This window comes from Astatotilapia calliptera, chromosome 19 (genome assembly GCF_964374335.1).
Source record: "Astatotilapia calliptera chromosome 19, fAstCal68.1, whole genome shotgun sequence".
NCBI lineage: Eukaryota > Metazoa > Chordata > Actinopteri > Cichliformes > Cichlidae > Astatotilapia > Astatotilapia calliptera.
Genome location: NC_137440.1, coordinates 18,190,992 through 18,215,231, shown reverse-complemented (window position 1 = coordinate 18,215,231; position 24,240 = coordinate 18,190,992). Strand labels below are relative to the sequence as shown.

The 24,240-nt window shown below is 41.5% G+C and overlaps 1 protein-coding gene across 5 annotated transcripts in view; it reads left to right on the top strand.

Annotated features, from left to right (window-relative positions):
* The window catches only part of daam2 (dishevelled associated activator of morphogenesis 2), a 110,814-nt gene that overhangs the window by 55,465 nt on the left and 31,109 nt on the right, over positions 1–24,240 (top strand). For all 5 annotated transcript variants that reach the window (XM_026152820.2, XM_026152817.2, XM_026152819.2 and 2 more), the window contains exons 4-5: positions 11,495–11,569; positions 19,828–19,922. In XM_026152820.2, coding sequence (XP_026008605.2) covers positions 11,495–11,569; positions 19,828–19,922 — 170 coding nt within the window. The remainder of the gene's footprint in view (positions 1–11,494; positions 11,570–19,827; positions 19,923–24,240) is intronic.

Genomic DNA, 24,240 nt, shown 5'->3' with positions numbered 1-24,240 from the left:
AATAACCTGGTTTGCCCACATCATCAGTGTAATTCCCCCTTCTTATTTCATCCAGTTGAAGGACCGATGAGCTGATGCCATGGCAAAGCATCTGTCATCTGTCCGTTCTGTCACAGTTCACAATAAAACTTGCACACACTGATCCCCTAATGGGTCTTCATCCAAACTGTGCTCTTGGTCAAGGTTACATCTCTCTTTTTATGGGGACATTTCCAATTTTTTTCACAAGAATCAATACTTCTACAGTATTGGTCAGATTTTACTGAAACTTCCACATAATTATCATCAGAAGAATAAAATCATGCTCATAAGTGTGTTCACTAAGCTGGGAAAGTATTAGATAAGAACATTTGAAAAAGTGATACAGAAAATGAGATATACATATGATTCCTGGTACATGTGTATAAATTCAGAGTTGAGGGCCATCAAGAAGCCATTCTTAAGGAAAGGAAGCCAAACTACACAAGAACAAAATGAAAGCAGCAGGTTTGACAGAGTGCTAAATACAAATGTGAAATTTTTGGTTTGTCGGAGTACGGAGGATGTAAGGAGAGAGGTACCACAGTGAGTGTGTACAGCCATCTGTAAAACATGGTGGAGTCTGTGTCGTGGTTTGGGGCTGCATTTAAGTCAGTGGCATTTGAAATTTTTTCAAAACTGATGAAATTATGACAATCAGATTTTAAGCTTCATTTTTCAGCATGACGACGATTCCAAACACACTGCCAATGCAGTAAAAAGCATATCTGAATAGAAAAAACAAAGGATTAACACTATCGTTGCTCAACCGGGCTCCCCACAGCTCAGATCTCAAAGGTATTGGAACACTGTGGGATCATCTTGACAGAGAGCAGAACAAAAGGCAGCGGACATTCAATAAGCTTTGACTGTTCTTCAAGAACCTTGAAGAACTAGGAAAGGAAAGGAAACACCCAGTGACATATATTTAAAATGCCATCTGAGTAAAACTGTAAAGATATGGGTGGTAGAGATAGTACATGTAGATCTGAGACCTGCCTGTATTCTTATTTGGTAGATCTACAGCAGTTGCTGTGCTATGATATCATATAAGATCTCTGATATAACCTTAGTATGCTTTGCACTTTAAATACCCTGCGTAGTAAGGAAAGATTTGAATTTCTGGCAGAATGTGAACCCACATAAAAGTTTTCTAATCCTCCGTATCAGTTATTGAATATCTCACAGAATAGCCACATAAGGATTCACTGTACAGTTGTAGAAGGCAGTGGAAACAAAGTGTTGGCAGCAGCCTGGGCATATTGGAACTCAAATGGTTTGCACTGTGCGGGTTCAGATGTAGGATATATTAGTTTGTCATTCCTCCCCCATCTCTGCTAGTCAGAAATAATTTCCTTTGTGAAGCTAAGGTAAAAAAAAAAAAAAGAAAGAAAAAAGAAATCAGCTGTGTATCCAGGCCAGGAAACAGAGAGCAAAACCAGGGTAACACTGAACAGCGGAAAGCCGGAGGAAAATCCAAACAAACCCTTTATTCATGGATAGAGGCGGCATAATGGAGAATGAGGGGGAAAAAACAACTGGTGTGCAATATCAGAATAATGACGTGTGTGTGTGTGTGTGTGTGTTGCCCTCACATGCACGCAATCACACAAACATGAACCACCATATAGGAAGGAAAAATTGCATGTTATTCAAACACAAGTACAACATACAGCGTTGCCCTCTGTTGCAGAGAATTACAGCATGACAGTGATTTAAACAGAGAGCAGAATTTCCCCTCAGTCTCCCCTCTGAGACAAACACTACTCCCCTTGTTTCCTCCGGCCAACTGTCGGATCCAGTTGTTGTGGTTAGATAACACTTGGAGGCAGCCACCGAGGGCACAACAGACTAACTTTGTTCACCTGCAAAACAAACCGGTTAACACATTTGCAGCAAACTGTAATTAACAGTTCCATTTTGGCGCAGTCTTTTACTTCAGCTGAAGAACTGAAAGCTTCTTTGTGGGACAACAAATACGACTACGGGTCTAATAACAACAACAGATAGCCATGGATCACTTTACTGGGATCTCCTGTACTACAGCTTTCTCATGCAGTTATCTAATTGGGCAATCATGCGGCAGCAGGGCAATGCCTGTAATCATGGCGATGCAAGTCAGGAGCTTCAGATAATTACTGTTATTGCCAAATATCAGAATGAGGAAAAACATAGTGTTGTGGATAAATTTGATCTCTCCTGATGGCAGAAGCTCAGCCTGGTATCAACCTCTTGGCCTGTAGTTCATCTAATGGCCACTCAAGGCTAGCTCCAAAAGTGAGTCACTCCTAGGCTGTAGGCATCATGGGTGGTGTGGCACTCGGTGCTATTTTGACATGAGAAAACACATTTTCTCAGCAGCAGTGTTGGAATTGATGGCCTTAACGTGACCCTGTGAAATAACATCATTGTTTGTTGGTAAATTTAGGGCTATTCATTTAAAGATAAACTCAGTTTGTTATCACAGATTTCATCATAAATGCTCCTGCTGTGTAAACAGAGAGCTGAACGAGATCATAAAACAGACAGCGCCAAACTTTTTATGGACTTGAACACTTGCGGTGAAATAATGAGATATATAAATAATGGAATTCAAAACATTATAGCGCAAAAATTTAGATTAATGCAACCTTAGTATTAATGTTAGGTGGTTAGGCACTTCTCCTGTAACAGGAACGTGCAAACTTTCATGAGCAGTGATCTAAGAGAATTGGACGTAATTATGGTCTAGTGAAGAGTTCATCAGGCTTTACACTGATATCTCTGCTTCTGATCTCAGCCACCCAGTTGGCCACAGCTGGAGGTGCTGGGCGTTTATTGGTGTGTTTATCTGCAAAACATGGAGAGAGGGATTTGTTTTTGGTGCTGAGTACAAGTGAAACAGAAATGGCATGTGTAAATCCTTGAATAAGAGTACTGCATTCCTTGCTTGTAGTCGGGTTTGTGTGTGTGTATGCTTGTTTTTGCAAGCCTGACTTGTATCCTGCAGCCCTCAGGTACAGAACACGATGTAATATCCAATAGCTCCTGATAAGTGTTCAGTGCTGGGAGCCAAACAGGGTCTCCTGACTCCTATTAGCGCTGCACTGACACACAAACACACACTCACTCATGCTGTTTTCAGCTCATGATCACACAACATGTCCCTTTATCCGGGAGAAAACTAACAAAAGTAGTTACAAAACTGCTTTTGTTAACAAAACTGCCCTAAATTTCAATTAAATTAGGCTTTTCTGTTTGTTCCCCCAAATCACCCAGCTGGACGGTGTGCTATGATCTCCTGAAATGGCTTTCCCGTCTGTCTCCAATTATTAGCCACATGTGTTGAATCCCCATCACTTAATGTGACCCCAGGCGAAGAATTCTGCTTACTCTTAACATTTGCTACCTGCAGAAGTGTTACATAATCTTTCAGAATTCAATATCCTGTCCATTTCCTGCCTCCTTAGGTGAGACTTTATATCGCGGCTTCCTCAGATAAATATTCACCTCAGACCTACCGGTTCACTGGAATGTCGAATGATCCTCTCTCATTCCACGGGCGGTAACATATTGTCGTGACAGCTGGAGGAGAAAATATGGAGAAAATATTGACTCAAATAATTGCTATGGATAGACATGTAGGCATTAAGAAACTGCCATTGTAGTTACTGGGCAGCCCATCGCTTATGTCCTCTACTGTACATTACAGGAGCTACATGGAAAAATTCAGTGCATGCACTTATTTAATAACACTTCCTGCACAACTTCTGCCCCCCGCCCCCCCAAAAAATGATGATGCACTAGATGAAATGGTGAAATAGAGATATAAATGTATATTTGATTCAGTGGATATGTCTTCGAAGCTTGACAACCCCCACCCACCCCCTGCAAAAAACCCAAAATGTTGCAAAGAAAAATGAATATGAGATGGAAACAGTTTGACATACTACTGAACACTTGAATCGACTGAGCTCGGCGAATTAACGTTTTTGCTGATGTTTTGTTGCAAAAAACACGTTTTGAAATCAGTCTTCTGCAGTGTGCTCCTTTTTGCTTATAAAGTTGTCTTTGAAAAAAGGGTATTTCACTCAGCACAGAGCTGCCTGCTGGTGCTGTCGGGATTTTGGATGGCTCATGAGAGTCCCCACATTATAGCCAGGGTCCCCCAGGGCCTCTCTGAGCAAATGGGAACAGAGTGTGAGGCGCCTCACAAGCAGGCCAATCGCCAGAGAAACTAGAGACCGCGTGGAAACATGTTAGCATGTCTCTGTGAGCCAATCTATAGATTCTGGCCCTGTCTCAGAACCAGAACAGTTGGACGGCATTTAAGTGAGTGACTGTGCCAAGATGGTTGCCAAAGCCAGGAGAAAATAGTTGGAAAATGTGAACATGCAAATGTGCTGTTGTCAGATGTGTGTTGGGCAAAACATGCGAACACGAGTGATGCTATCGGTTTGTCTTAGTTTGTAGCATGGTGCTATTTCTTTGTACCTTCCTCCCACACTCCTGCTTATCTTTAAAATTAAGAGCATTTGGTATAAGGTTGCCATTACACTTCAAAGTGCTTTGTTTTTAACTGTGGCCAATTGAGTATTTTGAATTCCACCCCCTGTTGTACGTGAAGTTCTGACTTGAAAGGTATATATGCATATAAATCAGTGAGCTCAATTATCATTGTCAGTGAAACTTTTTTAAGAGGTTTGAAATCTTAAAGACTGCTCGCTACATGACAGCAGGGAGGCTGAAATATGTAATTTCATCCTCTCTTTCAACAGGTGCCTCTGCAAACAGTACAGCCTGCCAAACAGACAGGGAAATAATCCTGAACGCTGGTTTTAGGCCGGTATTAGGGCCTTCAGAGAAACGATATATACCTCAACAGATGGTTGTAACAAGAGGAAAGGTTTACAGATACATACCTGATACACTGTTGGGGATTCCTGTCCTGCTATGCTTCAACCTGGGGTGTAAATCATAGTTAGTGTCACCAGACGTGGGTAATGTGTAAGTGTGTAACTGCTGCAGCAGAGTGATGGAGTTGACCTTGAACTGCTGCGACTGAGTACACAGCTGGAATGTTTTTACCAAGGAGGGGACCAGAAGATCACTTGCATACAAAGATGTGCACTTACTCTCAGGGATTTGGGGTCACTTAGGAATGTTGTTGTTGAAAGAAAAACATCAAACTTGCATGTTTTTTGGCTGGGGAGACCTAAAGGAAACCACTGCCGTCACAGGGAGAACATCTGGTTCAAATGCAGAACGTTCTCAATATGAGGGAACAGTGCTAATAAATCATTTTAATGACATATGTAGGTAGATGTAAATATTAAAAGTCCAGATGCATATTAGGCTCCCTTACATCATTAGAAAAGCTGAATTCTTTGCTTATCATCTCAAATTATATTACCTTAAAAGTCACGAGACTATTCTTTTTCTAAGAAATGAAACTATTCCTTTGCTTTGTTAACACAATGTGCACTACTCACTTTACAGAACAGCATAAACTGGCCCTTACTGATACAACAAAAAAGGCGAAGTGAACATTAGGAAAACCTAAAACTGCTTATCTATTTTTCTCCACACAATCATCTCTGGACTTTACAGAGGATGGTCCAAAGCAAAGTGAGTGACAGTCCTCGGGTCCTACTAACTGTACCAGCCTGGGTATTGTTAATAATCATGCCCATCCCTTTATGACCACGTCGTGCCCATCTTCTGATGGCTGCTTCCAGCAGGATAACAAGTCACAATGCTCATGTCATTTCAAATGGCTCACTAGACTGCAATTCAGTAGAGCACCGTTGGGATGTGGGGAAACAGGAAATTTATATCATGTTTGTGCAGCCAATGGAAAAAATCTTGGGGGAACGTTTTCAGTATCTTGTTGAATCGATATCATTAAGAATTACTGCAGTTCTGAAAGCAAAAAGGGAGTTTGACTTGGTACTAGTGTGATGTGTCTGTGAGATCAGTCAAGAATATTTAATTTGGGCTGGTCTATAGCTGAACCCTCAAAGATGCTCTATATGCCCAACAGTTTCCAGCTTTTTTAAAACAAAGCATAAGAGTAATTTTAACGTGTATTAAGCAAACTTGCATTAGTAAAGACAGCATGTCACTGGCGCCCATTAGTAATGCATCCTAAAATTGGGCTTATGGGAGTTTTACATAAACGATTTATGATGAATGACTTTATTAAACATTAACAGCAGGTTTGATGATATCTTGCTATATTTGTTTCAAAGCAAAGACATTTAAAAGTGACCCCAGACATTTGAGTAGTAGTGTAATGCAATAAGCACATTCATGCAAATGTTTACTCATGAAGACAAACACAATCTTCTCTTTCATATCCAGAGCCTGCTGTTCGCACCATTCAATGGTAATGAGCACTAATCTAGGAAGTCTGGCGTCTTATCACAAGGTTTTAAACAGTCATCAAGTGTGATTAACTTCCAGAATGATTTGATCAAGCAAGCAGAGCACAAGAACAAACTTACCATCACTTCACCTCTTAGAAATGTCGTGAAAGGGGCAGAAAATTGAGGAAGTGTGTGCACTGATATGACTAGACTGGCCGAAACAAACCTCATGCTGTCACTATTTTTCATTTGTCCAAAAACACGACGCAAATTATAGTACTTTACTTTAAGCTCATGAAACTGCCAAAGTAAATGTTACATTGGACCGTTTTTGAGGGTGTGTTGACGACTGTTATTCGGCTCGAGGGTCAGAAGGAGGCAGTTAAGTTGTTAATCTCAGCGTCAGGATCTGTCTGGCATCGCGTCCTGAATGTGTCAGCAGAACACTGGAAAACACAGTCTGAGTAGCACACTGAGTGCTATTGTTTTTGTTTTAGCCTAGCTTTAAATCCATGTTGGCAAAGAATGCTGGGGATCAGAAACAATGGTTATTATGAGGCCTGAAATCCACTTTAACCAAACTTAGACATAAGTATAGCTGCTAGAGCGTATGCGATTCATAAATAAGTGGAAATGCTGATTTTGCAGCTCTTTTTTATGCCCACATTTGAGCTTCAATTAGTTTCTGTAGATAATAAGAGGATTTTATATCTGGTGCTGGTCCCAGAAAAGAGTTTTTGTGGCTTAATCAACGGAAATGGGGCCACCATGCAAATATTGAAGCAGCATTTTAAATTATGGAGGGAATGGGTACTATAAAATATAGATTTTTTTTTTCACATCAGGAAGGAACACAGAGACAACTGACTGCTTTCTACTGCAAGAATTCCTTTGAAGTTAATAAAGTTAGACCGAAAACAGACAAAGCATTAACTTTTTTTTTTTTTTAAATAGAATTTATTCTTAAACTGATTTACGGCCTTGTAAAGTTGTATTCTTTTGTATTGGATTTATGCAGGTTTAATACCTTCATGTGCAGAAAATCTGCCTATGTGAACCTCTCTAATGCAGTGTTTGACCCTGCATAAAAAATCATTAAAAACATTTTCCCTGAAATTTGCAGAAGAAGAAAAATTCTAATATCCATCCATCCATCCATCCATCGTCATCCGCTTTGTCCGGGGTCGGGTCGCGGGGGCAGCAGCCTAAGCAAAGAGGCCCAGACCTCCCTCTCCCCAGCCACCTCCTCCAGCTTGTCCGGGGGAATACCAAGGCGTTCCCAGGCCAGCCGAGAGATATAATCTCTCCAGCGTGTCCTGGGTCTGCCCCGGGGCCTCCTCCCGGTGGGACATGCCTGGAACACCTCACCCAGGAGGCGCCCAGGGGGCATCCTTGTCAGATGCCCGAACCACCTCAGCTGGCTCCTTTCGATGTGGAGCAGCAGCTGCTCTACTCTGAGCCCCTCCCGGATGGCCGAACTTCTCACCCTATCTCTAAGGGAGAGGCCAGCCACCCTTCGGAGGAAGCTCATTTCTGCCGCTTGTATCCGCGATCTCGTTCTTTCGGTCACTACCCACAGCTCGTGGCCATAGGTGAGGGTAGGGACGTAGATCGACCGGTAAATTGAGAGCTTCGCTTTTACACTCAGCTCCCTCTTCACCACGACGGACCGGTGCAACGTCCGCATTACTGCAGCTGCAGCCCCAATCCGTCTGTCGATCTCCGGCTCCCTTCTCCCATCACTCGCGAACAAGACCCCGAGATACTTGAACTCCTCCACTTGGGGCAGGAACTCATCCCCGACCCGGAGTGGGCACTCCACCCTTTTCCGGCTGAGAACCATGGCCTCAGATTTGGAGGTGCTGATCCTCATTCCCGCTGCTTCACACTCGGCTGCGAACCGTTCCAGTGCGAGCTGGAGGCCTTCACCCGATGAAGCCAACAGAACCACAGCATCTGCAAAAATCAGAGATGAGATTCTGAGGCCACCAAAGCGAAAGCCCTCCGCCACTTGGCTGCGCCTAGAAATCCTGTGCATAAAAATTATGAACAGAACCGGAGACAAAGGGCAGCCCTGGCGAAGCCCATCACCCACCGGGAACGAGTCCGACTTATTGCCGGCAATGCGAACCAAGCTCTTGCAACGGTTGTATAGGGATCGAATGGCCCGTAGCAATGGGCCAGACACCCCATATTCCCGCAACACCTCCCACAGGACACCCCGAGGGACACGGTCGAATGCCTTCTCCAAGTCCACAAAACACATGTAGACTGGTTGGGCAAACTCCCATGCACCCTCAAGTATCCTGGAGAGGATAAAGAGCTGGTCCAGTGTTCCGCGACCAGGACGAAAACCGCATTGTTCCTCCTGTATCCGAGGTTCGACTAACGGACGAACTCTCCTTTCCAGCACCCTGGCATAGACTTTCCCAGGGAGGCTGAGGAGTGTGATCCCCCTGTAGTTGGAACACACCCTCCGGTCCCCTTTCTTAAAGATGGGGACCACCACCCCGGTCTGCCAGTCCACAGGTACTGCCCCTGATCTCCACGCAACATTGCAGAGGCGTGTCAACCAGGACAGCCCTACAACGTCCAGAGCCTTCAGGAACTCGGGGCGGACCTCATCAACACCAGGGGCTCTGCCACCAAGGAGTTGTTTAACTGCCTCAGTGACCTCGCCCCCGGAAATTGGCGGGTCATTCCCCTCATCCCGAGACTCTGCTTCCTCCTCGGAAGACGTGTCAGTGGGATTAAGGAGGTCCTCGAAGTATTCCTTCCACCGCCTGACAATTTTCTCAGTCGACGTCAGCAGCGCTCCGCCAGCACTATACACAGTGCAGGTAGAGCACCGCTTTCCCCTCCTGAGACGTCTGACGGTTTGCCAGAATCTCTTCGAGGCAGTCCGAAAGTCTTTTTCCATGGCCTCTCCGAACTCCTCCCACACCCGAGTTTTTGCTTCAGCCACTGCCCGAGCCGCATTCCGCTTGGCCTGTCGATACCTGTCGGCTGCCTCCAGAGTCCCACAGGCTAACCAAGCCCAATAGGACTCCTTCTTCAGCCTGGTGGCTCCCTTCACCTCTGGTGTCCACCATTTGGTTCGGGGATTACCACCACGGCAGGCACCCACCACCTTGCGGCCACAGCTCAATGCAACAGCTTCGGCAATGGAGACGCTGAACATGGTCCATTCGGACTCAATGTCCCCGGTCTCCCTCAGAATGCTGTTGAAGCTCTGCCGGAGGTGTGCGTTGAAGATCTCGCGGACTGGGGCCTCTGCTAGACGTTCCCAGCACACCCTCACTACGCGTTTAGGTGCACCAGGTCTGTCCAGCGTCCTCCCCCGCCACCTGATCCAACTCACCACCAGGTGGTGATCAGTTGACAGCTCAGCCCCTGTCTTTACCCGAGTGTCCAGAACATATGGTCACAGGTCTGCTGATACGATTACAAAATCGATCATCGACCTACGGCCTAGAGTGTCCTGGTGCCTAATTCTAATATTTATGTAGATATTTAAAATATACTTTAAGCTTTGGCAAAAACGTTATCATGCAAAGCTGTTCAAATTTGAGTTAATTCGGCACACTTTAACTTTCCAACTATTGTTGGCATACACACAGTAACAAAAACAACAATAATGCTCCACCAGTACACTAGGCTTAAGCTAAATAAGACCAGATGTGAATGAGGAACGTGGTCTCTGTACTCCCCCTTGTTTTGTTTGTTTGTGGCATCATGCATCCTCGAATTGGCCAGGACAAATTGATCTCAGGCAGAGCTATTTGAAAACAATTGTGCTGCACACTTCATTCCTCTGGGCAGTTCTTCTTTTGAATGAAGAATCTGAAATGTTGTGACCTAATTATTATAGACTGGCATGCCTGATCTATTTAGTCTTCATGTGGATGTTGACGTTTGTGGCCGAGGTAGAAAACAAAAGGGAGGGGCGGGCACAAACAGGAAACATATGGTCCAAAATAGAAAAGTCTGGTCCCCAGTGTGATGATGTCTTCTGTGGAAAAGACACATGATTGACAGAAGCAAAAATATTCACTCAGATTATTAGTATTATTTTTTTTAATATTTTCAAAAACTCATAATCTCATATCGCATACCCTACCCAAGAGGCTTTAGCTTGCCCACAGTTGCTGGGGATATGCAAGCCACTTTACAACCCACCTCCACCCCAGCAGTTTCTCTCTTAATTAATGCCATGTCTGTTGTGTTTAATGTCAGCTTTAGCTGCTCAGTTGGCAGCATTAATCAGTGGAAATAATATCTCACTACACAAAGTATCTGTCCTACTGATAATAACTTCCTTTCCTGACTGATGGAAAATAATATTGATATAATAGATGTGTTTCTTCACAATGCTTGGCTTAATAATCCAAATGTGGATCTAATAAATAAACTGAACTTTAAAACCAGCTGACTCTGGTTAAGTTTACTTCTGCACCCTAACTACCAGTATCAAGCTTTACTCATAGCTGTTTAGACTTGTTGCTGAATATGAGGCGTTTTCAGACGTTTTGTGCTAATTTAGCAGAGCCAACATGCTTAAATGAAATGCATTTGATTAGTGATTGTAACGTCTGTTCAGAAAATGATGGTTTGTGTTGGTAATTGTCATAACCAGTCATTACCATTAGTGAGTTGGCTGCTGCATTTCTAAACACCAGCTGCAATTGTCAAAGTAACAAAGGGTCTGTCTCCTATGGTAACTGGAAAGAAGATTTCAATTCAATTCAGATTTATTTATACGGCCTAAATCACAACATTTGCCTCAAGATGCTTTATATTGTAAAGTAAATAATAAATAAACAATAAATGGAAAAGTGCTTTTACATCGCAATATGATGCAAAGTGGAGGAATAAAATGCATAAAATATATTACCAAGCAACTACCATTAGCATACCGTCAATGCTTTGATAACCCAGGGTCTGCTGCCGGTGCTCAGGCCAGCTGACTGACATCTGAAATCTTGATAAAAGGAGCAAGAACCAACATGCTTAATTTTTGCTTCATAAAAAGAAATGGAATTTCTAACTGTGATCAGCATTTTAGCTTTGTGGGAAAGCGAATGTTTTTTGACTTGGTATTAAAGCACTTTCTTTGTGTCCATGTGCAGGAGCAAGAGGACCCCAACAAGCTGGCCACCAGCTGGCCCGACTACTACATCGACCGCATTAACTCCATGGCGGCTGTAAGTTAAACTGATTCTCCACTATTTTTAAAAAAGATAAGAGAAGACATATTCTGCTTTTGCTTAGTTTGCATCATATATGTACCAGGTACTCTCTTTAAACATCTGTCATAAAATGCCATAGAAATGGTTGTATGATGGTCATCTCAGGAATGCATATTACCCTAATAACTACCATTCAAGCATTGTGTTTGTGAGGGGCCAAATCTGCTTGCTTCCGACCACGCATGAAAAATATCAAGGGCCTATTAAGGGAACATAATAAGTCCCCTTTACAACAGCTTTAGGAGCATTGATGGTACTGAACTCTAGTTAATGCAGACCCCACAGAGGTCACTGTTCGCTCAGCCGTTCTCTCTTAGATATCTTGGCTGGCGTTTTATCATCTCCCTGCTGACTGCTTGTTATATTCACACGAGCACATTCCTTCGCTGTGACCCCAGCATTCACACACACTGCGATGACAAACAGGCCATTTCGGCGCTCAGCAGTTCAGTCAGTGGGAAATACTGTCAGACACATGGAGCAAAGCCAGGATGACAATATTCGTTAGTTCTAGACCGTGTGTCTGCCAATAAAAACGGTGTGATACCATCGCAGAGTTCGCTTCTGCTGTGATCCCCATGTCGCTTTAGACAGAAGTGTTGTTATATGATGTTGTATTATATCAAACCGACTGGTTCGTGCCAGCAGCCTCTCACCCCGAGTCCTTCTGTGAACGACAAGCTGCCTCCCAAATGCTTTGAGATCTTAAAACATGACATTTTAAGCGAGTCTCTTGAAAGGTGACACATAAGCACAAAATGTAGAGACTAGCCAAACCGTCCGACATGTTTGCATTCATAAATCTTTCCAGTGTGAGGTAGAACAAACGGTTGAACCTTAGCATACCATAAACACCGAGCTGAAACGTAACGGCATTTAATATCTGTTTATTGCCCTGCAGTTTGTCGAGCGTAGCTGTCGTCGGTTGCAATTTTTGCAGCTGTTTTTGTTTACTGCCTCCACTCCAGAGATGAGAACTGCTTCTGAACAGCACACTGCTACCTGAGCTGAGCGTAGAGGTCTGGAGAAACGATTTTTCAGTCTCTTTAAGGCTCAGACGCTTGACAGCACGCACACACACTCACACAAACCGTATTTTAAGTAGAGCAGGGAGAAAGTGCTGATTTGTGAGTTGCCAAGAATTTGAAATCCACCAGGGCTGTAGTGGAGCCACTGTGCTATTAGGTGTCAGACGCTCTGTCAGAGTTATGTTTCAGATGTTCTTTTCCTGTTTTTCCTGCAAAACACGGTGATTTTAAAAAGTCTACTGTACAGTACCAGAAGTTTTAAAAAGTTGACATCTATTGAAAATGCAGCCGCCCTTGCTTGAGACTTTTACAAAAAATGTGTCTGGAATAATATCAGGGAGAAACCTGGTTTCAAGCACAGTAGCGTCAGCTAATATTACATCAGTGGGTGACATGCATGAAAAAGATTTTACAACTTGTAGCAGTCTCCTTTTTGCACAAGCAGACCTACTTTAAGCTCCATTATTCACCGACTGATTTCCTCCCCTTCCTCTCCAACTGCATTTGGTCCACCACGGAGCTCCAAACGATCTTCAACATCATTTTAAAATTTGGAGGCACTCCACTCCTACCCCGTGACCTCATGTTTTGGCTCCGGCGCGATCTCACCGGGGTCGGCCCCTACACAGTAGCTGAGTTATTGGATGATCTCATTTTGCCGCCCGGAGAGATTACTGTACAACCGGCATCTTGATGTTCATTCATAAAATTGTGTCAGAGCCCTGAGGTTGTTCGTGGGCCACCGCGTGATAACTCAAACGCCCTTGTGACTCTGACAGGAATTTCTGTAGCCCCGCTGTGCCCGAGTTGTATGCAGAGCTTCAGATCTCCCAGCTGGATCGTTTTTTCTGCAGAAATAAAGAAAAAGGAAAATGCATGAAGGTCTCAAACTTCTGGAAGTAATCACAAGACTGATTGATAGGATGAGATGAACTTTGATATGAACTGAGGTTCTGTGCTTTTTAGCAGGTTGATTAGGTGACACATTTTACAATGTACAGGATTAATTGTATTGCAAATAAACTGCATCGTGTTTTCATAATGTTTCGATTGGAAGCAGTATATCTTTGGAGCCATTCAGAATGATCTGTTAGCTAAATCTCTTTTATTACATTGATTTCTGGATATGATTTCATTAAGTTATTTTTTAATTAGTGTCCTCTGACCTGTAGTGCTATTTTCCAAATACTGTATTAATGTGAGTTGCTCAGTTTTAGAGATCTTTTTTACAAAACAGTCTAGCTCTGAAAAGCGGAGCCAAAGCAGAAGTATTTTAAACTTACATGCTTTCTAGTGACCAGCAGGGGGGGGGCTATTCTAGTCCGCTTTCAAAGAAGCGTATGAGAAAATGACCCTGCTGCTCGCATTGCCGGTGACTACGGCAAATGCTTACACGATGAGTTTATGGTCTCAGTTGCTAGTTCCAAGTCTGAATATGTTTATTTTATAAATTATGGTTCTGTTTACATCAAATACAATGATAAAGTTTGGGATTAGGTGACTGACAAGTTGCTACCATATGAGCGTGCAGTGTCCCTGACATCTGATGTTAGGTATTAAAAGAAAAACAGTCACTTCACTGCTTAAATGCAGGCTATGATAAATTACGAGAAATTTTTTTTTAGTCTGACGAGATATGAAACATAAACATATACGTTTACTTTTAATGCAACTTGACGTAAGCCTTCCAAATATCTTCTGATGGTGGAAGATACGATGGCAGCTGGATTTCACTAAATTATTTTGTTTTAGTTAACAAAATTTAGTTTGTCTTGGTTTAGATTAAACTCATCCCTTCTTTTTTTTTCCTTTTCTTTTCTTTTTCTTGGTTGATGCGTCAATGATCCACATGGCCCACATTAAGACTTCGATTAGTAGCATTCATCTTTGTTAACGACGCTCTTATGACTAGCTTAAAGGCATAGTTCTGGCTGGGGGGAGGGCATTTCCCATCATAAGGATTTAGGGAAGTACCGTCTGCTGGTTTACCAACTGGCTCTAATGATATCCTTATGTGCATGTTGGCCACAGGTACGGGTGAGCTTACTAATAGCAGATGTAGGAAGGAGCCATTTGGCTAGACTCACTGACACAGTGAACTGGCTCACAGCACGACCCAATCATTCACTCAGCCCAACACTTGTTGTGTCCAACTTCCCATTGACTATGAACACGCTCATTTAGAGCAACAGGAGCCAGAGCGTTTGGCACAGGGCTCCTGAACCATCTGTACTTGAGGCTAAGTCGACACGATGGATGTTTTGAGTGTACCGTTTCTATATTAAACACTCTCGCACACTGGACAGATCTGAGCTCTTGTTGGAAAATCAAACATTGGGTCAGGATTCAGTTAGATATGTCATGGTAGCTAGTTGGCAGTCTATAAAATAATTCTACAAACGGCGGGTGGGGGGTTGTGTGTTACTTTTTAAAGGGACAGTGCACCCCCAAATCAAATTTACCTATTCTTCCTCCGGTCTTTTATTTTTGCCTTGGTCTAAGTTGCCCAATGGCATTTGTCTATGACTCCTCAAAGCAACAAAAAGCTGCCTTAGTAGAACCAAACAACAGTGTCTCTTTCCAAGGTCCACAAACCTTGTTATACTGCGCTTTTAAACGCTTTCACACACACTCACACATCTGGGACGATTTGAGGTTAAGCACTTGTGCAAGCACCACTTGCAGACTGCAGGGGCTGGGTATTGAACCATCAAGCTAACTTTTAGGTTGATGGTTTTATTTGTTTTGTTTTTTTTGTAGTGGCTTGATCATCACAAGACAAGACTTATTTAGAAATGAATGAGCGAGCTGTACCAAAATTTTAAGGTTTAAAGTTTGAAAGCAATCGCAAACAAGTATCTTTTGAGGGAAATGAATGGGCAGCACTGTGACTGGCTGAAACATGCACTGTTTGGCCTCGGTGCTTGGTAGTGAGCTACCATGGAAAAAGCCTGGAGATGCTAAGCAGAAGGCCTGTGTCACTAACTAATGAGAGCATGACTGCTCTCTGATACTGCAGACAAAATCAGTGAAGTGATGCAGAAATGCATTATCACTATTACTATTCTTTTTAGGTTGATTAGAGCTGATTGTCTGCATAACTTATTTTGGTATGTTGTGTAGCTTCAAACACAATCTGTTTGAGTTGTGGTGCCAGAAGTATAAGTCTGCTAATGAGTCTCTGATTGTTCCAATTAGTCCTAGTATCATATATAATCACACTAAAGACACTAAATGTGTGGTTGCAGTCATATTGCTGCCAAATTACAATTAATATTCTTGTGTTAAAGATAAGCTCCGAAAAGATCTGACACGGTGTCTGTGGATAACGTGAACCCTTAAAGTCTTTAAATATCTTAAATCAATCTGATCTTAAAATTTTAACAGACATAAAAAATTAACATTGCACAGAGCAAGAGGCAAAACACACTCTGATCATAAAATGGAAAGTTTTGTAAATATTGGAAACATACATTAAAAAAAAGAACCTTTGTTTTTTGTATCATCAAGATCAGGAAAGCAGCCTGACTGAAACTGGTTCTTTTAGGAATCTCGTCTCATGGGAGCAGTCTTCATAATGTCTCCAGTCAGATATTAAGTAGCTTTCATCTAAATATCTACATTAAAAGGGAAAAAATAAAGAACCATACATATACAGTAATCACTGCATGTACAATAAAACTGCATGTAATTTCGCACAGCACTGACACTATATCGAAAATGTTTGCAATAAACAGAGCTGCAGTGTGATAGCAAATACATCTACTCATTAATCTAGTTAAGATGTAGGATTAATTTTGTTCTTTTAGTTTTTCTTAGCATTGTCCCTGAGAAGAGACAGAGGCATTGAATATTTTTGATCAAGTCTAGTAGAAATCTAAATTGCAGTGGGGGGGAAAAAAAATAAACATACTTTTAGAGGGAAAACATTTTAAAAATTGCAGTCATCTCCCACAACACCTCAGAGTTGTTTCCTGTCATAAGATTTTCTGCCCAGATACAGAGATGTGATTGGATGACGGAGAGTGTTGTACATTTTGCTTCACGTGTATTTCTCGCCTTGCAAATTGTGATTGTAAATGTGTTGATGTTACTGTCATTCTATTGGCTCAAATGATTCAAGAGAAGGGTCAGTCATGCAAAATGGCCAATAGAAGCCAAAGTTATTGGCCATCAAAAAGTGCTAAAGGCTATTTTCGCTGTGCAAATTACGATCACGCAGGGACCATTATGCCTGTGTGTGTGTGTGTGTGGGGGGGGGGTAATTCTTCCAAAAATATTCAAAAACAAGCATTTTGTAGGCTTGTAAAGAAAGATTTAGAGTCATTTCTGCTCTTCAATACTTAAGAAAATTCAACTCTCACAGACTGTGGCAAAATGTAACAAATTGCAAAATGCCTGGCTACGCCTTCATTAAAATCTCTGTAACTTTGCTGTGTTTCACTTCAGCAGCATCAGTCTTTGTACAGATAATGTCAATATGTTGATTCATGATGTTGTGGAGTTTATTGTGTACCGCAGGATATGTCCAAAGGTTTTATATGCTATAAAATACAGGAAAAAGAACAGAAATTAGGCAAGGAAAAAAAATTGTATTTTTCTATTTTCCATCCTCAGCTGCTTTGACAAACTAGCATCTGCTGTAATATTTACAACGCTGATGAAGTCTCACAAGTGTTAGCTTTATTTTGATACCAGGATTGTTTATACAGAGTTTGTAATTGCAGAGAAATACTTAATTCATTTTGGGCAGGAACCGCAGAATAGGTGCTTGAGTTCAAGGCAACTGGACTTCATTTTTAGGTTCTTGAAGAAGCCCTACATATTTAACCTCTCGACCAACTTCATCATCCACATCATCTTTTAGAACCAAAGAAGCCTTTTGCATGAGAAGTAAAATGTCTTAAAAACCTCAGAAAGAAATGCAGCTGCCTTCAGCTCAAGGACATAAGATCAGCCATTTGTTTTGTTGATTGGCTCTTTGCATTCAAGGTTGGGAGAACCACATCCTTAAGAATTTGAGTTGTTTAAGTCCATATTTCTCTGTTGTAATGTCTCATGTCAGGTAACATACAAGTCATGGTGTATTTCTTGCAGAAAACATATGCACAATGGTAATTGAGAGTGAAATCTCGTGCAGTGTTCCCAAAATTGCCATGTGGTTGCGTGCATTTGGTCTGTATCAACAGCCTACATAAATTAGCTTGTTGGACGAGAGATTCGACTGAACCACAAAAACCAAACAACCCCAATCAGTTGATGTTGTTTGTCTTCAGTTTTTGGTTTGTGTGAAATTGATTTTAAATTTTATTCTGAGCGGCATTAAAAAAGTCTTAAACCCAACTTTCCTCGGGCTGTAGGAGCCCTGCTCTAATTAAAAATGGAAAGTACCAAATTACCAGAGGTGGGACCAAGTCATTGTTTTGCAAGTCTCAAGTAAGTCTCAAGTCTTTATCCTCAAGTCTCAAGTCAAGTCTCAAGTAATGTCAGGCAAGTCAGAGTCGAGTCTCAAGTCACTGGTGTAAAAGTCCGAGTCAAGTCACAAGTCTGAAACTTTGAATTTCAAGTCCTTTCGAGTCTTTAAAAAAAAAACGAAAAAATAATGTTGCAGTTATGCTAAATGTAAATATTAGACCATGTAATTTTAAAATCTGTGTTTTTCTCAACACATGACAAAATAGTGAACTTAGAAAATATACACAAATTGTGAAATTGCACCTCTTTAAAATGCAGCTCAATTAAACCTAGCTCCAAGAATAATTTTCACCGACAGTTCTGAGATAAGCTGCATGTTATTCTTGGATGCGGTTGTAGGACCGGCTTTAAAATCGCATGACAAAAATATCATACACATTAAAAAGAACTGCATCACCAACGTAGCCTGGACAACATTTGCTAGTTAGATAAAGTCAGCTATCTCATCGTAGCATATTTATATGCATATTTATAATTATACGCTTCTTGGAGTGAGTGCATACACTCGTGAAGTTTAGTAACTTCAGGTCACTGCAACAAGCCCAGGTACAGTTTACCGACGGATGGGTGCAGGACCTTGAAATGCACCGTGTAGAACGAAAGACCATCGTACGTATCATAAGTTTACCAGTCTCACAAATCGTCATCATAAATACACATTCGTTAACCGTTTATTAATAGGACCTTTGAGCTCAAGGGTAATTAATTAGTAGTGGAAATAATTTCTGGTAGCATCACAGAAATGTAGCAGTGACAACAATATTGTATGCTGTAATCGTACTGGGCAATTAGTGATACAAAAAACCTGTTTTATCCTGTGAATAAAAGTATGTGTTTTTGTCAATGTACCATAATAACAGAAGCGAAACGCAATATTGTGTCAGGACAATTCACTATTTATGCACAATAAATAAAGGAGCATAGCGCGACAATTTCTGTTCAGCGCCAGACTTGCTTGTAACCTATATCACCAATTATGTTATGAAAATGACGTATTAACTACTAAAAAACACTGACCTTCGTGTAAATGCTTGGAGCAGACTAACCTGTGAGCTGGAGGGTTCTGGGACGTTATATTTGATCTTTGAATGGCTGCAATCCAGGCCATCCGTCGCGTCTTTGTTACTTCAGAAACATGGCTCGAACAATTTCTCTTCAACGACGTAATCCGATAACAACCGATCTCTTTACCCGTCGGCTTCCCGTGGCTGTCATGCGACCGGCTATTGCAGTTAATAATACAACGGCTTCTTGACATTTTTGTGTTTCTTTTTATCGCTGTATAACTGATTTTAATTGAAAGCCTGCATGCGCTAGTACCGCTTGCCACGAGTTCCCAGAATCCTTTGCGGTTCTACCCGTGAATGACGTCACATTTTCAATCTCTATATAATATGTATGTTAAATTTTATATTTTGGGTAAAATATCAAGTCTTTTCAAGTAAACCGGTTCAAGTCCAATTCAAGTCCCAAGTCATTGGTGTAAAAGTCCAAGTCAAGTCACAAGTCTTAGAACATTTTTTCAAGTCAAGTCTAAAGTCATAAAATTAATGACTCGAGTCTGACTCGAGTCCAAGTCATGTGACTCGAGTCCACACCTCTGCAAATTACTACCAGCAGGTAACATTCTCACTTGATGTAGAGTTGGAATTGAACTCTATGAATCTGTTATTTGTCCAGTGAAATCTCCATTTCTCTTCTTATCTGCAGATGCAGACTTTGTTTGCCTTTGACGAGGAGGAAATGGAAATGAGGAACAAGGTGGTGGAAGATCTGAAGACGGCACTTCGGACTCAGCCGATGAGGTGAGTGAAACTTAACTCTTCCATGTGACCTTCCCTTGGGCTGCACACAGCGCTGAGCTCTTTGCTCCATTCCTACAATTTAACTTGTTGAGGTTATACCACACACCGTAATCTGATTTAATAATGGATCTCGTGCTGCAGCGCAGTCTGTCTCTTGTCATGCTAAATGAGCCTATTCTTTACTTCAAACTGAAAAGTGATTAATTAAAGAAATTTTCAGTCGTCCACATTTACGCTGTGGTCATTAGCGGCTTTTGGCCTCACTCGTCACCACAAAGAAATATTCAAGGACACTGGGCATCCCCCCAACACAAACCGCCTACGTCTCCCAGTCGGCACCTCCTTTGGAGCTGTCCATCAGCCCGTGCCATTCTTATGAAGCAGTGGTCTGCCCCAAAATGGGGGGTGTTGAGTGTTCTCAAGGACGGCTATAAAATGACAGGCCTCATGTGCAGAGTGACAAAAACTCAGGGCAGCTCTCACGTCTGGGTCGCGTCTGGGTTGTGTGGGTGTATTTGTAGGCCAAGTGTGTGTGGTTGTGTTTGCTCCATGTGCTGACATGTGGGGATCCAAAACAGAACAAAGCTGGTGAGAAGCAGACTCAGAGGTCTAGACAGAAGACAGGAAATCGTTTGAAACTTTCTGTTTTAGACTTTCTGGCCTTGAATGTGAATCTTTATTGGAATATTATAAGGATACCAGAAATTATTGTCAGTTCCAATAGCAGTGAAATCCCACTACTGATGATATCATGCCTCAATAAAACAAGTCAGTCCAATTTAACTTTAACAGATCTAGACCTCTGACTTTGAGCTGCTTAGATAAGTCTAATGTCTATTTTCTGTCTGATATAATCCTAATTATGAGGCACAGATGGAACAGTGGAGCTATGCTGGTAAGCTGGCACCAAATCAAGATAAACGGGGTTTACAAAGAATGATTTAATCTATGGTATTTCCTTATTAGTTAATGTAAGTTGACAGATAGCAGCTGAACAGGTAAAACATTACAACTAACTGTTTTATCATTTGCAGTTTTAATTTTGTATTTAAAAGAAATCTTCTGCTTAAGTCAGATGGGTTCTAAACATTTTTTTTCTTGTTTATCGTCATTAACATATAGCCTAATCAGTATTTATGTGCAAACAAACAAACTAAATGCAAGTCTCAAAGAGTCACTGTAGCTGAATATGGTGTTTTTAACATAATGTAAAAACAAAAAAACAGTAACATTAAAAATATATTTATAAAATGGACAACAACATGCTATATTTAAGTAATTAGTGGAATTTGCAGGTACTGGCAAAATTCTGGTAATAAAAATCACTGAGGTTTGAACGTGTGATATGATGATTGAAATAATTTGTTGGCAACTAAACAGGACAAATATATTTGTTGTGCTGCTGAATGAACAAATACAGATATATAGTAAACACTCTGTGACTTCTAACTCTTACTTACTGACCACACAAAAAAGAAAGTAATATGAATACAAAGGTGCGCTCGAAGGTTCTGGATAAGTAAGGATTTATAATATATTTAAGGTCAGAGTTGCACTTTTTTTCAAAGCTAATTAAATAAGATCAGCCCTGTTCATGTGGTAGACATCCTAAGCTGTATGTAGCTGACAGGGATGGGCTTTGAGTGTGCTCATTAAAGCTGATTTACAGCCTAAACCTGCTCTGATGATCTCACACTCATCCCACATGGGGACTACCGATGCTCTCTGTGTGCTCAGTGAAACTGAACTTTGAACACAGTTTCAGACACTGATAACCAGGAAAGAAAATCCTAATTAGTGGAAAAACTTCTTGCTGAGCTATATGTACTTTATGCCACTACCTGCTGTTGCGGCAAACAACATATCTGAATATATCGTCACAGTTTTCCTCCTTTGACATATTCAGGGTAGTAGGAATACTTATCCAAGTCTGAGGTAACAGGATTTGCACATTTGTGAAAATGCCATTTTAGTGCCTTGGGCTAATTTATTGAAAAAATTTTAAAGGGTTAGATGATGCAGTGCATTATGAAAGGAGTAGGTTTTCAGGAGGGGTTTGCACAGTTCATACTGCATTTGCAGTACATGATGAAAAAAATGTAATTGTAGCAGGAAAGCAGGACGACTACTTGTAAACTTAAATTTACTTCAACATAAGCATCACTTTGGTGAGATGGCTATCTAGTCTCACAAACACTTGATAACGTTTACCCAGTGTTTATTTGGGAAGTACAGTTAATCTTCTGCAATTTTACTACCATAGTTTCTCTAAAGGCCAAATCCCAAAGTATTTGGCACTTGCAGAGCAACTCAATCCTTGAGAGGCCAAGTTAGGTTGTCATCTCTCTGCCATCATTACCACACTGTTGGTGCTGAGTTATTCCAGGTCTAAACTGACCCCCTGCTGGGCCTAATCATCAGGGAGGGTTTTTTGCACTGTTACGATGTTTTTAGAAACGAGCTACAACTAGCTAATGAATGTCATTAGCTTGGTGTTACCGTAAACTGTTTTTTACACACATAAAGCAGCCTGAAAGAATTAGAACAACAAAGTAGAAAAAAGAAGACCAGGTAAATGTTATGACTTGACACTTTAATTTGCTCAGTCCACTTTTCCATGATAGCGGTAGCCTAAATGATTCCCTGCTTGCTCCCTTTCTCCTATGCTAGGCAACTGTTGTGACTTTGCCACATAGTATGTTACATAAAATAAATGTAGATTTTTTTAAATACATATATTCAAGTGACACCCCACCTGATACCCCAGTGCAGTTCCACGTTCTCCTGTTTTTATTTTACCTAATTTATAGTTTAAGGCTTTTTTTTTATATGTCTCTTTTTCTCTATTCATTTCCTCGTAGTGTTGTATTCACTTATTTTACCTCATCAAAGGTGACTTTGCCAACACTATTCAGAGTCCACCTGCTCCCATGCTGTTCACAGAGTGAGTTATTGCTCATTAGCACGCAGATGTTTTAAAGTAGTGGAACAGCGATGCGGGCAGCAGGTGTGTTGCACAGAATATGGGTGTTCAGGGAAATGTCCAGCCAAGCGTGGGCTTTGTGATGAACGGGCAGTTAAAGCGAAATGATGACTTTGTGCTTTGCTGTCTGGGATACATAAAGCAGAGCCTCACCTGCGCTGTGTGTCATTTCCTTGTCCCGTCGTGAATGTATAGAGTTTTTACGGCCTCATCTTGTGAGACACGGTGGTGTCTGTGCGTATTCGGCTTTGACTCATGCCCAGCTTTGGATGCCTGCCTGAAACTGCCTTGCTCCCTCCCTCCTTCACTTTGGAGAGGCAGCTGGGCCTGGTTGTGAAGAGGTGCCCTTGTTGCTACTCATGCTGCTCTGCAGGGCCACGGGACCCAAACACATTGTAGACATGCAGGGTGCCAGGCAGAGCACATCATCAGTAGGCCACCCACTTTCACTCACAGGCTGTTTTGCTGGTGACATGTTTCAATCAAGTGTTTGTTTGTGTGTGTGAACGTTATTTTAAGATTTGCACATTCTTTCTTCCTGACATTGCTACTTCAAGAGGACAGAATAATCTGGAAGGATCTTTTTGATCCTGGTTGATTTGGCTGTAGTTTCAGTTCCTGGAACAACAAACATGGATTTAATACTACAGGCCACAGAATTTGAGAGCAACAAAACAAACTGTTGTCGTTTTAATAATGAACTCAGCCTAAACGCAGCCGTAATCTGATTTCACAGTCTGGAAATACATCAGCTCGTCTGCTCACTTCAGGCTCTTGGGGCACCAGACAATTTGTCGGGGTCTCTGTTGCAGCCAGCAGGTATCCATGCCAACATTTCTGGCTTTTGCACCAGTCATTGTTTACCAAGACAGATAATTTGAAAATGCCAGTAATCACTTAACTCATCATTAGACAATAGTTGATCACTATCCAGTGCATTTCAGAAAATACCATCCCTGCTTTGCTCTTCATGCAAACTGATTTTCTACAAGAAAATGCAATGCAGAAATCTTCTGCTGCTTAAAATCTTTGGTCTCTTGCCTACAGATCACAGAGTTCAGTGGATGGAGTTTATTAAATGGGTAAGAAGTTGGTGTAGACTCTATCTCTTGTTTGTCTCTTGTTCCTGAAAGAGATCAAACTGATCTGCTGTCTTAAATTTTATAGATGATCAATAATGACCAGTAGTGGTAAACTCATTGACCAATATGTTGTGTAGCTACAGAACAAGGAAGTATATTTTTTGGATGAAAGCTACTAGAGACACACTAGCTGATTATAAGATACAAATATATGTAAATAACCCAAGGTTTCTGGGATCAAAGTGCTGGAAAT